Here is a 13,875-nt window from a genome sequence, read left to right as displayed (position 1 = left end):
GACGCCAAGCCCTGCCCTGGGGTCCCTCCCGGGGACCACACCGTGGGGACGGGGATGGCCTCTCCTTGTACGCTGCAGGGATGGCTGGATGTGGTGGCCAGGACTGGTCCCTCCTGCATGGTGACACCCCCGTTAGCCCCCCCAGCGGTACCTGTAGCCCTCGGTGCAGAGGCAGGAGTAGCCGTTCACCTCGTCCACGCAGCGAGCGTTGTTCTGGCACCGGTGGTCCTGGCAGTCGTCGAAGTCCTCGCTGCAGTTGCTCCCCACATAGCCGGGCACACACTCGCACCTGGGGCAGGATGGGGATCACGGCTGCCCCAACCCCGCTGCGACTCCCCAGCATCCCTCCCCGGTGCCCCCCACCACCCTGCAAGCTGCAGCCCCCCCAAAAAACAACCCCGCTGTGGGCTGGGGCTCACCTGGGCCCCTGGCTGGTGGAGACGCACGTGGAGCCGTGCTGGCAGGGGCTGAGCTCAGCCGAGCAGAAATCCGGCGGCTGCTCGCAGAAATCCCCTGTGGGGCAGAAAGGGGGTGTCGGGGGGTACCCAGACGGGTCCCCACACAGCTCCAGACCCTGGGGGACAGCCTCAGACCCCAGAAAAACACCGGGCACATCCTGCTAATGGGATGGCGAGGCCGTGGGGCCAGCTGGCTCCCACGCCAGTTACCTGTGTAGCGGGCAGGGCACAGGCAGGTGTAGTTGGTGGCCCCGGGCACGCAGGAGCCCCCGTTCTCACAGCTGTGCTCCCTGCAGGGGTCACTGACGGTGTGGCAGCTCGGGCCCTCAAAACCCACTGCACACAGGCACCTACAAGGCAGAAAACAGCATTTTGGGGGCGATCTCCCCAAAAACACCGGCACACGACCTCGGCACAGAGCACACGTGCGCACGGGGGCTCCGGGGAGCAGGGCCCCGCGCACCCCTGCCCTGCAGCTGCCCGGGGAGCGGCGCAGCCCAGCCCGGCCGGGCGCTCGGCGAGGATGCTGAGTTGCCAAGACAACGGGCTGAGAGAGGCCATTTAGCACAGGAGGCCACGAGGCTGCGCAGCCCTCCTCCGCCCGCAGCCCAGCGGCTATTTTCGGCTGCTAATTGCGCCCCAGTTCCCAGAAAAGCCTGAAGCGTTCGGGGTAGCGAAGGTTAGGCAGGGGCATGGCCACAGGACCAGGGCCGCATCCTGCCCTGTACCACGGCTGCAACCAGTGCCCGGCAGAGGGATAGAGCTGCCGGGTCTCCGGGAGCCGGGCGAGTGCGATGTCCCAGAGGAAGGAAGCACCTCGCATGTCCCTGGGGTGCCGCTGCTCCACGCTGCTGCCCCAACACCCAAATTTCACGGGTCCCCATGCAGCACTCACCTGAACCCGCCTCCTTCCCCCTCCTGGGGCTGGCAGGTGCCGCCGTTGGCGCAGGGTTTGGAGGAGCAGCCGTCGAGAGGCACCTCGCAGTCCCTGCCCTGGGGATGGAGGGAGCGGTGGGAGCGAGGAGGGGGCTGTGGCACCGTGCCCTGTCCCCCCCCCCGCTGCTGCAGTCATGCAGAGCCCCGTGTTGTGACCCCACACGGTGCAGGGACGTGTCCCCCCCCAGCTGGGGGACCCCAGGGCCACGCTACCTTGTAGCCGGCGGGGCAGGCGCAGCGGTAGGATCCGAGCGGGTCGTTTTGGCAGGTGCCCTGGTTCTGGCAGGGGCTGGAGAGGCAGGGGTTGCACTTGGCCTGGATGCTCAGGGCTGGGGGCCCTGCGGGGAGGGAAGCGGGGATGCAGCTGTGAGCACGGGGAGGCAGCGGGGATGGGCATGTGTTTGTTGATCACCAGGGATTTGCCACCAGCGAGGGGACAGAAGCAACCCGATTTGATAAAATCCTCCACGTGCCGGTGTCCCTCATGCCCACGGAGCATCGCTGCCGTGCACGGAGCAGGAGGCAGCCTGGCTCGCCCACGGAGGGCACGGGTGGACGGACAAACAGACAGACAGACAGACAGCACAGGCGCTGCTCACCCTGGCACTCAAACTTCTTGGCGGGGGTGGTGAGCAGCAGCTTCCCTTCCATGTCGGGGGGCCCGGCGCAGCGGGCGATGCCCGGCTCCTTGTACCCGGTCTTGACCCAGCTGGAGAGCCAGCGCAGGTTGCAGCTGCAGTACAGGGGGTTGGCCCCGATGGCTCTGCAGGGGAAGGAAAGGCAAAACTGGGGGCCCTGAGGGCTGCGGTACCTCCTCTCCTGGTGCTAAAACACCCTGAGCCCCCATCCCACTGCAGGGAAGGGCACTTCATCTCCTGGAAAATGCAGGGAAAAAATCTCCCACCGCTGCAGCACGGGCAAGCACTGGGCTAAGACAGGCAGGGCGGACGCGAGGCGGTGGGGACGGCGCACGCCGTGCTCGGGAGAGGTGCCAGGCCTTGAGGAGGCAGCAGCGGCACGAGCCGGCAGCGCCGGGGCTGTGCAGGGCTGTCACTGCCGGCGGCTGGCGAGGCGGAGGGCTGCTAGTCCTGCTGCTTGCAGCGAGAGGCAGGGATGGCGAGGGCAGGGGGTCTTCCTGAGAGCATCCCAGACGGTGAGATGCTCTCAGCATCTGCAGGAGCAGCCAAAATGCCCCAGATGCCAGGAGCGGGACCAGCTGCCAGCACAGAGAGCAGCAAACACATCACCGTGGCGCAGCAAACACAGCGTGTGCACACCTGGCCCGGGGCACTCAGCATTTGGGAGGGCCAGCACAGCACTGGTACGCCCTGCAAACACTTCCCCCAGCACCAGCCCAAAGGGAAGGGGAGGCAGCACGGCCCCTAGACAGCCCCGTGGCTTTTGCAGGTCTCCCAAACCTGCGTTCAGCGCTGGGCTCTGCCTGGAGCGGGAGATACTCACAGGTGGGACAGGGAGGTGACGTCTGCGAAGATGCCCTCGGGGAGGCTGGAGATGTCATTGCCGTGGAGAGACCTGCGGAGAACAGGGAGCCCCGTGATCCCCGCGCCTCCGGGTCCCCTGCGAGTGACACGGGGGACGTGGGGACAGCGCGGGGCGGTGAGCAGGGCTGGGGCAGGCACTTACAGCAGCCGCAGGGAGCGCAGGCCCTCGAAGGCCAGTGGCGGGATGCACTGCAGGGAGTTGTAGCTCAGGATCCTGCGCAAGGGAAGGAGGAGGCGACACAGCACGGCGAGCACCAGACCACCACGAGAAGCCGCTGCGAGCTGCACGCCCCCGCCAGCCACCCCACGTCCTGCCCCCCGGCACCCCCGGCAGCTCAGCCACCCCTTCACCCAGGTGAAGGGGGAGATCCTGGTGTCGCCGGCACCCCTGGTCCTTGGGGTCCCCTGGGAACATCCCCCCGCAGCGCGGGCAGGCTGCAAGCCCGGGGAGCGCACTTACAGGGTGGTGAGCTGGCTCATGTTGGTGAAGGAGGAGTTGCTCAGGGAGCTGATCCTGTTGTTGCTCAGGTCGCTGCAAAACACAGAGCCCAGGGGCTGGGGCCAGCCCTGCCTCGTCCCCGCTGGCCGCCCACCCACCCGCACGGCTCTGATGGCCACGGGGTGCCGGGGCACTGCTCCCAGCCAGCCGTGTGGTGGGCAGAGCACAGGGGGCCCTGCGCGCATCCCTGCCCTCCTGGGGGGTGTCACGCCACGGCGGCGGCCTGAGCTGTCACCCACGGGTCCCAGCAGAGGGACCGGCTGCCGGGGCTCCTGCCCCTGGCTACTTACACGAGCTGCAGGTACTTGAAGGTGGAGAGCTGCCCGGGCACCTGGGTGAACTGGTTCCCATCCAGGTAGCTGAAGGGAGAAGGGAAGCACCTTGGGGTGGCCGAGAAGCACCCTCTGCCCTCCCACTTCTGCACGGAGCCCCCCCCCCACAGGCTTTGGGCTGCAGGAGCACCCCCAGCACCACCTCCCTCCCTGCACCCACGGGGATCTCGGGGCCTCCCTGGCTGCCGGGGATCCGGGATGCAGATGCATTTGCACACCCACGGGCCCCACATGCGGGTCCCCGGGGGCAGTTCCCCAGCAGTGTGTGTGTGCGGGCAGACATGTGCTGCCTTTACACACCCGCCGCGAGCGTGGGCGGCCGTAACCACTCGCAAGGCATGTGCGAGAGAGGAGGATGCGGGGAGAGGAGGGGGGGTGCGAGACAGAGCAGGGGTCTGGGGGGGTGTCATGCATATGCATGTGCACAGCCCGTGCGTGGGGCAGGCTGCTGGGGACCCTGCGCTGTGACAGCAGCCCTTGCACACCACCCTTGGTGGCCCTGAGGCTGCAGAGGGGCTCAGCACCGTGCTGGGGTAGCACCTGGGCACGGTCCCTTTGCCCCCAGCCAGGACAGGGGTGCACCCCGACCCCAGACACCCTGCAGCAGAGTGGTGGAGGAGGAAGGGAGACCCTCGATGTGGCACTCACAGCTCCGTGACGTTCTTGGGGATGCCCCTGGGCAGGGCCTTGAGGTGCTTGTTGCTGCAGCGGACCACGGTGTCGAGGCAGGTGCACTCCTGAGGGCACTGGGGCCGCGGGATGCAGCTCGTCTCCTCCTGACCTGCACGGGGCAAGGAGGAGCCACAGTGTCACCAGGACACGGTGTGGCATCCTGCAGGCACCCCGTGAGGCTGGGCTCGGTGCCTTACACCTTCAGCACCCGCGCCCATCATCTCCCCTCGCCCCAAAGCAAGGGTGCAGCACCTGGGTGCACGCAGTCCTGCTCCTGCACCCAAACTGCCACCCCACCAGGATGGGTGCAAACAGACAGCTCAAGGCTGTCCCAATTTTTGCCATTTTCAAGCAAAATTGCAGTCATGGAGACTGCAGAGAGAAGGGCAAGCAGCAGCCCCAGGACGGCCGTGCATTACCTAACCCCTCCAGGCAAGGCGCAGGATGCAACCCTTCGGGCTGCGACGAGTTGGAGGAGGATGATTCGTTTGTAAATATTTTCCAGAGGGCTGAAAAGCTGTTCTAATTTTTCTTTAAAAAGGGGCTTTTCTCTCGACACGCACGTTCCCTGCCTGCTCCCTCTGCCCAGCTCTGGGGCATCGTTAGGGGAGGGCACCAAGGGGCAGGGGGGGGACCCCAGCTCGCCGTGGGGTGCTGGTGGCTGGCACGGGACCGGGGACGGCGCTGGGACGGGAGGATGTGAGTTACCTTCCTCACACCTGAAGTCGGGGAAGGCCACGTCCTGCAGTGGGATCTGCCGGAGGAAGTCGGGGTTTTGGCACCGCGGGTTCCCCGTCACGATCTTCCTCTTGCGCAGCCAGTCCCCCAGCCAGGCCAGCTGGCAGTTGCAGTTGAAGGGGTTGGCGAGCAGGTTCCTGCACATGGGGGAAGCCGGGGGGGGCACCGCCTGAGACCTGGGACAGCCCCCCCCGGTCTGCTGCACCTCCTGCACCCCCGGTGCGACAGGGACAGCCGAAGGGCCAGGACCCCCATCCGCCTCCACCTCCCACCAAGTGGTCTGTGAGCACCCCCGGGGTGGGGGCAGCGCCCCGGGGCCCCCGACGTACAGCGTGGAGAGGGACTGCAGCGTGTCGAAGGCGCCCGGCGCGATGGTGCTGATCTGGTTGTCGTACAGCGAGAGCAGGCGCACGTTGCGCAGCCCCGTGAAGCTGTCGTTGTGGATGCAGCTGATGCGGTTGTTCCTCAGCATCCTGCGGGGGGATCAGGGCACCTAATAACCGTGCCCGGGCTGTGCACGCCTCAGGCAGGACCTGGGTGGCTGGAGAAGCCTCTGCCCACCCCCAAGGGCTGTTGCTGACACCAGCCCCAGCTCTGGATACAGCCGGGGGCTGGGTACGGTGCTCCCGAGCTGGCCCCGCAGCGATGCCAACAGCACCAGGCTGGTGGCATGGGCAGGGGCAGAAGGAGCAGGGACATCCCCGTCCCCACGGTGGAGGGAGACTCACAGGGTCCTCAGCCCGTCCAGGCCCCTGAACATGCCGCTGCGCACCGACTCCAGCTGGTTGACGGTGAGGTGCAGCTCGCTGACGGACGCGGCCCCCTCGAACGCCCCGTCCTCGATCTCCGACACCTTGTTGTTGCTGAGGTTGCTGCAGGGAGGAGGAAGCAGCAGGCTGGGACAGGGGGGCTCTGCCCTGGCTGCACCCCGAACCCTGCCACCTTGAGTCCCACTGAGCACCCCATGATGGCGGGGTTCCCTCGGGGGGGGGGATGTGTCCCAATTTCGCACCCCGACATCAGGACCCCATGCACCTTCCCACCCCCCAGGCACTCCCGGCAGGGCCGTGCCTGCCTGATCCTCACATTTTCTTCAGATGAGGAAGCTTCTTGAAGATGCCGGTGGCCTCCAGGACGGAGATTTCGTTGTTGTTCAAGCGCCTGGGGTGGGCAGCAGGGAAAAGAGCTCAGGAGATGGCTGCGAAGAGCCTGGCACAAACCGAACCCTCAGCGAAACCTGGCGCCGGTGAGGCTGCGGCCACAGGAGGGGAGGGCAGCGGCTCTTACAGCTCGGCCGTGGACTGCGGGATGCGCTCCGGGATCTTGGTGAGCTTCAGGTTGGAGCACTCGACCACGCCGGACTCGCAGCGGCACTTCGGGGGGCAGACCACGTCGCTGTTGCACTCGCTGTTGAGCTGGTAGTCCTCCGTCCCTGCGCGAGGGCAGGGGCTCGGGGGCTGCACCCAGCCGGGTGCTGCTCTGGTCCTCCCGCACCCCGGCCAGTCCGAAATGTGCACCTATGGTCCCCTGTGTGCCCGACGGGGTGGGAGGATAGGGGACATTATCCGCAGGGACATTTGTCCTGGGAATGCGGGGTGCTGCACACAGCGCCCGTCTGCACCCGGAGCCATCTGTGCCCGTGGGGATAACGGCATGACTGAGGCTGCAATCCCTCCCAGCACCCAGTGCTTTTGGTAGCGCAGCACCCAGACCTCAGCAACCAGAAAACATGGGAAACGCAGGGCCAGGGCTCAGGGTCCTGCACGAGCACCACTGCCTCTTACCTGGGATGAAATACTGCTCCTTGGCTGCAGAAAGAAAAAGCACGTCAGCACCACCGAGCGCACGGCAGGGGACGGCGGGCTGCAGGAGGGGGACGAGGACGGCTCTCACCCGAGCAGCGAAACTTCTTGCTCTTGATCTGCCCGATGCGCTTGTTGGCAAGGCGCCGGGGGCTGGCGCAGCGGGCGCCGCTGGTCTCGATGGGGTTGGCGCGGAGGAAATCCGCCAGCCACTTCAGGTTGCAGTCGCAGACGAAGGGGTTCTGGGCCAGGTGCCTGCGCCGAGGGCAGCGGGTGACCGGCAGCCACCGGGGGGGGGGGGGGGACACCTGCTGCCACCACACGGGGACCCCGCTGCGGCATCCCCCAGGACGCCGCCCCGCAGCCGTGCGGGCACTCACAGGGTCTGGATGGCCCGCAGGGAGGTGAAGGTGCCCTTGGCCAGGCTCTGGATCTTGTTGTCGTAGAGCGAGAGCAGCGAGAGGTTCTGCAGGTCCTGGAAGGCGTCCGCCCGCACGCAGTTGATCTTGTTGGCGTTGAGGAGCCTGGCGGGGAAGGCAGGAGGTGAGGATGTGGCAAACCCTGAACCCCTGTGTGGTGCCACGGCCGACGGCACTGACGGCCCCAGTGTCCCCGCGGAGCATCCCACCGGAGCCTTACAGCAGCTGCAGGGCAAAAAGTCCCCCGAAGACGCCCTTGGGGAGGTCCGTGATCTTGTTGCCGTACAGCACCCTGGAGAAAAGGGGGGTGTGAGGGGTCAGGTGGGGGCAGCGCGGGGCAGCACCCGGGGGTGCCACCTCCACCCTGCGCCCCGTGCCCCGGGTGCGGGCACTCACAGCGAGTTCAGCGAGCGCAGCCCCTGGAAGGCGTCGGGGGCGATCTCCGAGATCTGGTTGTTGCTCAGGTCTCTGAAACCCAAAGGAACAAGGCGGCCTCACCCCATTTTTCTTTCACCCCATGCCCCCGTCCTTCCCGCTGGGGTCCTCCCAGCAGCGACCTGAGGGGTGTGGGGTGCTGGAGCGGTCGGGGAGCACGCTTACATCCTCCGCAGCTTCTTGTAGGGGGAGAAGGCACCGGGGGGGATGGACTTGATGCCGTTGAGCTCCAGGCGTCTGCAATAAAAGAGAGGAGAGGTGAGGGCTGCGGGGCTGGCTGAGCCCCAGCACCCCATGGACGGGCTGGGGGGGCTGCAAGACCCCAGGCTTGCAATAAATCACCCCACCGGAGCAGCACTGGGGACAACTTGCAGCTTGTGGCCAGGGCTTTCTCCATCAGGGAGGGTGACGTGGGGGGGACCACACTGGTGGGGGGCACAGAGGGCAGGGGGCAGCACTGGGGGCCGGGGCAGCACCTCCTCCCCCCAGCAGCCTGGGTCTGGGGGCGCCGGCTGCCTCGCAGGCCTCGCATCCCAGCAGGGGCTTTGCGCCGTAATTGGATTCCCCTAAGGAGATTATTTCTCTATTTACATTTTTAATGCAGCTAAATCCAGGGATGAACCTGGGCGGTGTGAGAGAAGGGCAAGGCCCGCTGCCCCGCAGGGGCACTCGTCCCCACGTCCCCCCGCCTCCAGCCACCCCGTGCCGGCGGTGACTGCAGGGTCCCCGCCGCCGCGGCCCCGCACTCACATCTCCGTCATGGTCTCGGGCAGGTTGGCGGGGATGGCCGTCAGCCCCTTGCCCCGACAGTCCACGATGCCGTTGCTGCAAGTGCACATGGCCGGGCAGGAGCCGGAGGACAAGCTGCAGAGCTGGGCACGTGCCGCCTCCGTTTGTCCTGCCGGGGAAGCGGTCAGCACGGGGATTGCAAAGGGCTGGGACAGGAGGGTGGCACCGCCCCGGGAAGGGACCCTGGTGGCACGGAGCTACGGGTGCACAAGGTCCCGCTGTGCCCCAACCCCGTACAAAAGGCACGCAGCTCCGCGGGCACGGACTTACACCCCCTTGTCACAGCGACAGGGTGCAGGTGTCCCCGTGGTGTCCCCACACCAGGGCTGGAGCCCGTGGCGCGCATCTGAGCCCAGGCAGCGGAGGTGGGCTGGATCCACGGGGCAGACTTTGTGCCCCCCGTCCATATCCCCGCCCCGGTGCCCGCCGCCTCCCCGACCCCCTCACCGGAGCAGCTGAACTCATTCTTCTGGATCTCGGCCACGTTGAGGCCGCGGAGCTGGGCCGGAGCTGCGCACTGGGTGAAGAGCCCGATGGTGGGGCGCTGGCGGAGCCACTGCGACAGCCAGGCCAGGTGGCAGTCGCAGAAGAGGTGGTTGGAGTGCAGGCGGCTGCGGGCGGACGGGGGGTCAGCGGCTGTGGGATGCCCCCTGCCCACCACCCCGAGCTCTGGTGGCCCCCGTTTCCCCAACCCAAATGCCACTGGCACACGGAGAGGGTGCAGAGGCAGTCATGGGGAACCCGAGGGCATCTCCCCAGGTTGCCAAGGCCACCTCGCTTGGAGGGTGGCAGGGGTGTCCCCTCCAACCCCTCCGTCCCCTCCCGCCCCCACGGCCCCCACACTCACAAGGTCCGCAGCTTGGGCATGTGGTTGAAGCTGGACACGGGGATGGAAGTGATGTTGTTGTTGTTCAGGGTCCTGCAGGAAGGCAGAGGGGGGCAGGTCAGGGCAGCCAGGTCGTAAAGGGGAGCGTGAGATGGCCCAGGCGGCACCAACCCCCTGGGAGCAGCAGCATCCACCCACTCCCCACTTTGGGGTGGATGGATGGAGAGGCGAGGGAGGGCATGTGGGCTGGGGACTGCAGCTGGCCCCTGGCCACTTACAGGACCTCCAGACCCCGCAGGGCACGGAAAGCACCGTCCTCGATGCAGCTGATCTGGTTCTTGTCCAGTTGCCTACGGGAGAAAGCAGCAGGAGCGTTGCTGGGACAGCGCAGGGCCACCGGCTGGCTCCCCGTACTGCCCGCTGCCCATCCGACCCCAAACTCCTCCGAGCCAGCCCGTGCCCGGCCCTGCTGCCACTCACAGGTTCTTGAGGTCGGTGGCCCCGCGGAAAGCTTTCCTGGGGATGGCCTGGATGAAGTTCTCGCTCAGGTCCCTGCGGGAGAAAGAGGCGGGAAGGAAAATGAGCGGTGCCTGCACGACACGATGCTGCGCGGGATCAGTGTGTCCCCAGGTGGGGTCGTGGCATCCAGGGACGCCCAAGGGGCTCTGCACAACCAGAATTTGGCCCCCAGGGACCTGCAGCCCCACTGGCCACGCCGAGGTGACCCTGGCTCCATCCAGGGGGGCTGCATGTGGCTGGGGCTCCCTGGCACTGGTGTCCCCTGGCTCCAATGAGCAGAGCAGCAGGGCACAGCTCCGGGAAAACCCTCAGCACTTAAATACCCTGTGACTGCTATAATTACAGGTCCCTGGTGATTAACCGGTAATTACACTCGGTGGCTCCAACGGGCATTCCCATGGAGTCTGCCCCGCGCTTCAGAGGGCACCAATAATCAGGTCATTAATTTATCACCGTCCCTGCAATCACCCGCCCTGCGCACCAGGGGACTGGATGCCCTGCCTGCACCCAGGCTGGCTTTTAACAAGCGTGATGGCCAAAAACCTCATTGCAAAGTGGGCTCTGGGGGCAGCAGCTCAGCCCACCCCAACCTCAGGGTCCACAGCCACAGCAGGCAATGGGGACCTGGACACCGGGGAGTAAATCTGTGCCCCTTGCTGCCATTCCCTCTGCCTCCCCGGGGTCCAGGAGCCCCTCAGCTCAGCAGACGCCTGCACTGCCTGCTCCCAGAGCCCTGCTTCAGCGTCCTTTGGGGCAGGAGGCCGAAACCTCCCTCGTGTTTCTCCACTCGCAGCACACGGCAGCCCCGGCGTGCCCGGGGAGCGAATCCCGGCGTCTGCCTGCAAGCTGCTCACTTCCAGCTCGCGAGGCAAATGCGGCGAGAAGGTTGCAAAACTTACTCCGCGAGGCTTCTCCCCTTCACAGCTTTTCGTGGCAGGCACCGATGAGGTGCTGCCGCTCGGGGTACTGAAGCCAAGAGGGACAGACGCTGGATGCGAGGGTTTCAGCAAGGCCCCGGTGCCGCGCGCACGCTGCCGGCACGGTTACCCAGCTGACGACAACAGGACAAACACATGCTTTGCCTGCGGGATCCTCAGTCCCCGGTGTTAGAACAAGGCCCGGCCCCTTCCCTCCTGGTGTTTCGTCGCTCCCAGCTATGTTTGCTTTACACTTTGGCGCCGAGGAAACAGCAGATGGCACGGCTTCTCCTCGCTCCGCCGCACGGCTCCCCGCACCCTCGGCGGCTGTGCCAGCGCCACCTCGCACCCCTTCTAACACCCTGTCTGTCCTTTCTGGTTTTGCTTCTAGGTTTTTTTCTAAGACCTCAAGTTCAGGAGCTCCTGGTTGCTGAACCCAGAAGATGCCCAAGCAGCCGGCCCATCCACAGCTCCTCTGTCCCCTTGGCATGGGGTCCACGCAGCTCCCTGCACGGTGAGGGCGCAGAGGGCTCTGATAGTCCTGGGGGTGCGAAGGGGGAGGATGAGGAGGGGTGGGCAGGCTGTGGGGCTGTGCAGCCTCCCTCCTGTGAGTGCCAGAGGGCAGAGTCAAATGCCTGCACTGCCCACAGCCTGGGTGCGCCCTCCGGGGGGGCTGCAGCCACCCGCTCACCCGAACCGGGAAGCTCGCACCTCCTACGCTCAGCGGGCACGGTCTGGCTCAGGCTCTCCGCAGCCTGTCTGCAAAGCAGGGCCCCTGCTTGCTCCCCAGGAACATTTCCACCCCTTCCTGGCCCAGCCCCATCGCGGACACCTTCTGTCCCCGCTCTCACCTCCTGGAGGGCTTTCTGGCCCAGCAGATGCCTGCTAATTAGCAGCCACCATCCCCAGCCCACGGCTGCGAGATGGGGAGGGCTCGTGCTTCACTTCCCCGTCTCCCAGCACCTTAACGGCCAGGCTCCTGGGCCAGGTGCTGACAGGTAGCACGCAGGACGTCGGTGTCTGAGCACCTGATGCAGCAGGTCGGGATTTTGGAGACTCACCTACTTGGATCTCATCCCCCAAAACGCGAGGGGGATAACGCTGCCCTGTCGCGCGCACGGTGCTGGCCGGTGCGACACGAGGACGTGCCGCGGGGCAGGCGGTGCCCTCGCAGCAGGGCACGGGGGGGACGAGCCGGGAGCCCCGGCGCGGTGCCAGGCGGGGGGCGCGGCCCCCTCGGGGCTGGCAGGGGCTCGGCAGCGGGAGCCAACCCCCCAGCGCGCCGCCCTGCCCGGCGCTTAGCGGGGCGCCCGAGCAAAAACTGTTCGACATCACTTCCCAGTGGGGAGCCCACTCAGGCAAACAAACCCTGGCAGCCTTAATCTCCGCCGCCAGAGCCCGGCGGGCGGGAAGGGGCTGCAGCGGCCAGGCGGGGAGGCCGGGGCTGTCACCACGCTCCCATTCTCCCGGCTAATCCCGACTTCACACTTTAACCTGATTGAGCCTTGTTTGGAGAGCTGGCTCCCCGTGCGCCGCGAGGGGATTAGGGCCGGGCGCAGCGGGGAGGTAATCGCTTCCTAGTGGTGCCGGCCCCGTGTCCTCCGAGCCCCCCGCCGCCTGCCAAGCGTGGTGGCAGGGCCTGGCAGCCCCCGACATGGTGTTCCCCGTGCTGCAGCTCCCTGCAGCGGGCAGCCCGGCTTGGCAGCATCCGCCGGGGCGAGCGGGGTAAATACTGGGGGGGTCCCCACCCTGTGGTGGGGTGCTGTGCTGGGTGAGACCTTGCCGGAGGAGTCAAGTGAGGGCCATGGCGCTATTAAGCAATGCAGTGTCCCCACACAAGCTCTTTGTCCCAGGGCAGAGGGACAGACAGCATGTCCCTGCTCCACAATTTACTTGAGGTAGCGGTGAGCCTGTGATGCTGCGAGGATGTGGTGCCCGAGGAGAGGTGTCCCGGCCCCCCCGGGGAGCTGCTGCTGCTGGGGACAGATGTCCTGCAGCTGCACTAGCAGGGAGCTGGGGGACCGAGGCAGTGTTTTGCCCACCGTGCCACCCACCCCTGGCCCCACCTCAGGTTCGCGCTCCCGCAGTGTGAGCATTACGTCAGGCTGTTCGATTTTTAATGGGCTCCGCCAGCCCAGCTGCCATGCTGGCCGAGGGGGACGGGGCAGACCGCCCTCCTGCATCGTCCCTGCCTCAAAGTGCCACCCCCGAGGTCACCGGGAGCCTGCTGCCACCAACCAGGGTGAGGGAGGAGAGGCACAGTCCCCCAGGAATGACTGCGGAGGGACAGCGAACCCGGGGTCACCCCGATGCTGGCACTCCCCCGCCCAGCCGCAGCAGGGTCCCCGCTCCAATCTCTGCCTGCCCCTGCCCCTGCTGGGGTCCCAGGGGCTGCTCCTGCCGCGGTTCAAGGGCGAGCAGCTGGCTGCTGCGAGGAGCATCCAGCCTCTGCGCCGCGGCACAGCCCTCCCGCGAGCCGGCCCCACTGGCAGCCGGAGCGAGCGCTTCATCAGGCGGCCCCAGCCGCCAACAATTATGTGCTGAGTAAATCGATGGGATATAATTGGACTATTAAGATCTCATTATCCTCCTGGCTCCCGGTGCCGCAGCTCGCGGCGCGCTGGGGAGACCGTGACCTGCAGCCAGAGAGACTGCCGCCCGACCCGCGCAGCCGGAGGGGCACCGGGGACAGGGCGCACGGGGTCACTTCCATCACCTGCTGCCGCGCCGCCTCTGGGGGTGATCCCTGCACCCCAACACAGGGCCCGGACCTGGTCCCACTGCCCCAGGAGCCAGGCAGATCTGGGCTGCGGGACAGTCCTTGCAAAGGGACGGGAGGATGGCGCACGTCGGCGGGCAGGATGGGGCGCTAGGTCATGGCCACCGAGGTCCAGCCAACTGCAGGTAGACATTTCCCTCAGGGGAGCTGCCCCATCCCCACCTGGGGCTCTTTGCAGCGGTGTTTCTTTGTACCTCAGCACCAGGGAAAGCAGCAGACCTGAGCTCGTTCTTGCCAGACCCATATATTTAT

The 13,875-nt window shown here is 66.6% G+C and overlaps 1 protein-coding gene across 3 annotated transcripts in view; it reads right to left on the bottom strand.

Annotated features, from left to right (window-relative positions):
- SLIT1 (slit guidance ligand 1) overlaps window positions 1-13,875 on the bottom strand; it is a 47,913-nt gene that overhangs the window by 5,546 nt on the left and 28,492 nt on the right. For all 3 annotated transcript variants that reach the window (XM_080596796.1, XM_080596794.1, XM_080596795.1), the window contains exons 5-31: window positions 9,889-9,960; window positions 9,687-9,758; window positions 9,430-9,501; window positions 9,030-9,193; window positions 8,544-8,691; window positions 7,959-8,030; window positions 7,755-7,826; window positions 7,579-7,650; window positions 7,320-7,463; window positions 7,031-7,194; window positions 6,922-6,945; window positions 6,425-6,569; window positions 6,224-6,298; window positions 5,866-6,009; window positions 5,467-5,610; window positions 5,108-5,274; window positions 4,376-4,508; window positions 3,686-3,754; window positions 3,357-3,428; window positions 3,039-3,110; window positions 2,856-2,927; window positions 1,994-2,157; window positions 1,608-1,732; window positions 1,354-1,451; window positions 669-808; window positions 420-513; window positions 152-289 (exon numbers count right to left, since the gene is read on the bottom strand). In XM_080596796.1, coding sequence (XP_080452922.1) covers window positions 152-289; window positions 420-513; window positions 669-808; window positions 1,354-1,451; window positions 1,608-1,732; window positions 1,994-2,157; window positions 2,856-2,927; window positions 3,039-3,110; window positions 3,357-3,428; window positions 3,686-3,754; window positions 4,376-4,508; window positions 5,108-5,274; window positions 5,467-5,610; window positions 5,866-6,009; window positions 6,224-6,298; window positions 6,425-6,569; window positions 6,922-6,945; window positions 7,031-7,194; window positions 7,320-7,463; window positions 7,579-7,650; window positions 7,755-7,826; window positions 7,959-8,030; window positions 8,544-8,691; window positions 9,030-9,193; window positions 9,430-9,501; window positions 9,687-9,758; window positions 9,889-9,960 — 2,928 coding nt within the window. The remainder of the gene's footprint in view (window positions 1-151; window positions 290-419; window positions 514-668; window positions 809-1,353; window positions 1,452-1,607; window positions 1,733-1,993; window positions 2,158-2,855; window positions 2,928-3,038; window positions 3,111-3,356; window positions 3,429-3,685; window positions 3,755-4,375; window positions 4,509-5,107; window positions 5,275-5,466; window positions 5,611-5,865; window positions 6,010-6,223; window positions 6,299-6,424; window positions 6,570-6,921; window positions 6,946-7,030; window positions 7,195-7,319; window positions 7,464-7,578; window positions 7,651-7,754; window positions 7,827-7,958; window positions 8,031-8,543; window positions 8,692-9,029; window positions 9,194-9,429; window positions 9,502-9,686; window positions 9,759-9,888; window positions 9,961-13,875) is intronic.

Source organism: Anser brachyrhynchus (genome assembly GCF_964034855.1).
Source record: "Anser brachyrhynchus genome assembly, chromosome: 6".
Lineage (NCBI taxonomy): Eukaryota > Metazoa > Chordata > Aves > Anseriformes > Anatidae > Anser > Anser brachyrhynchus.
The sequence above is the reverse complement of the archived record's forward strand: the minus strand, read 5'-3'. Positions and strand labels throughout refer to the sequence as shown.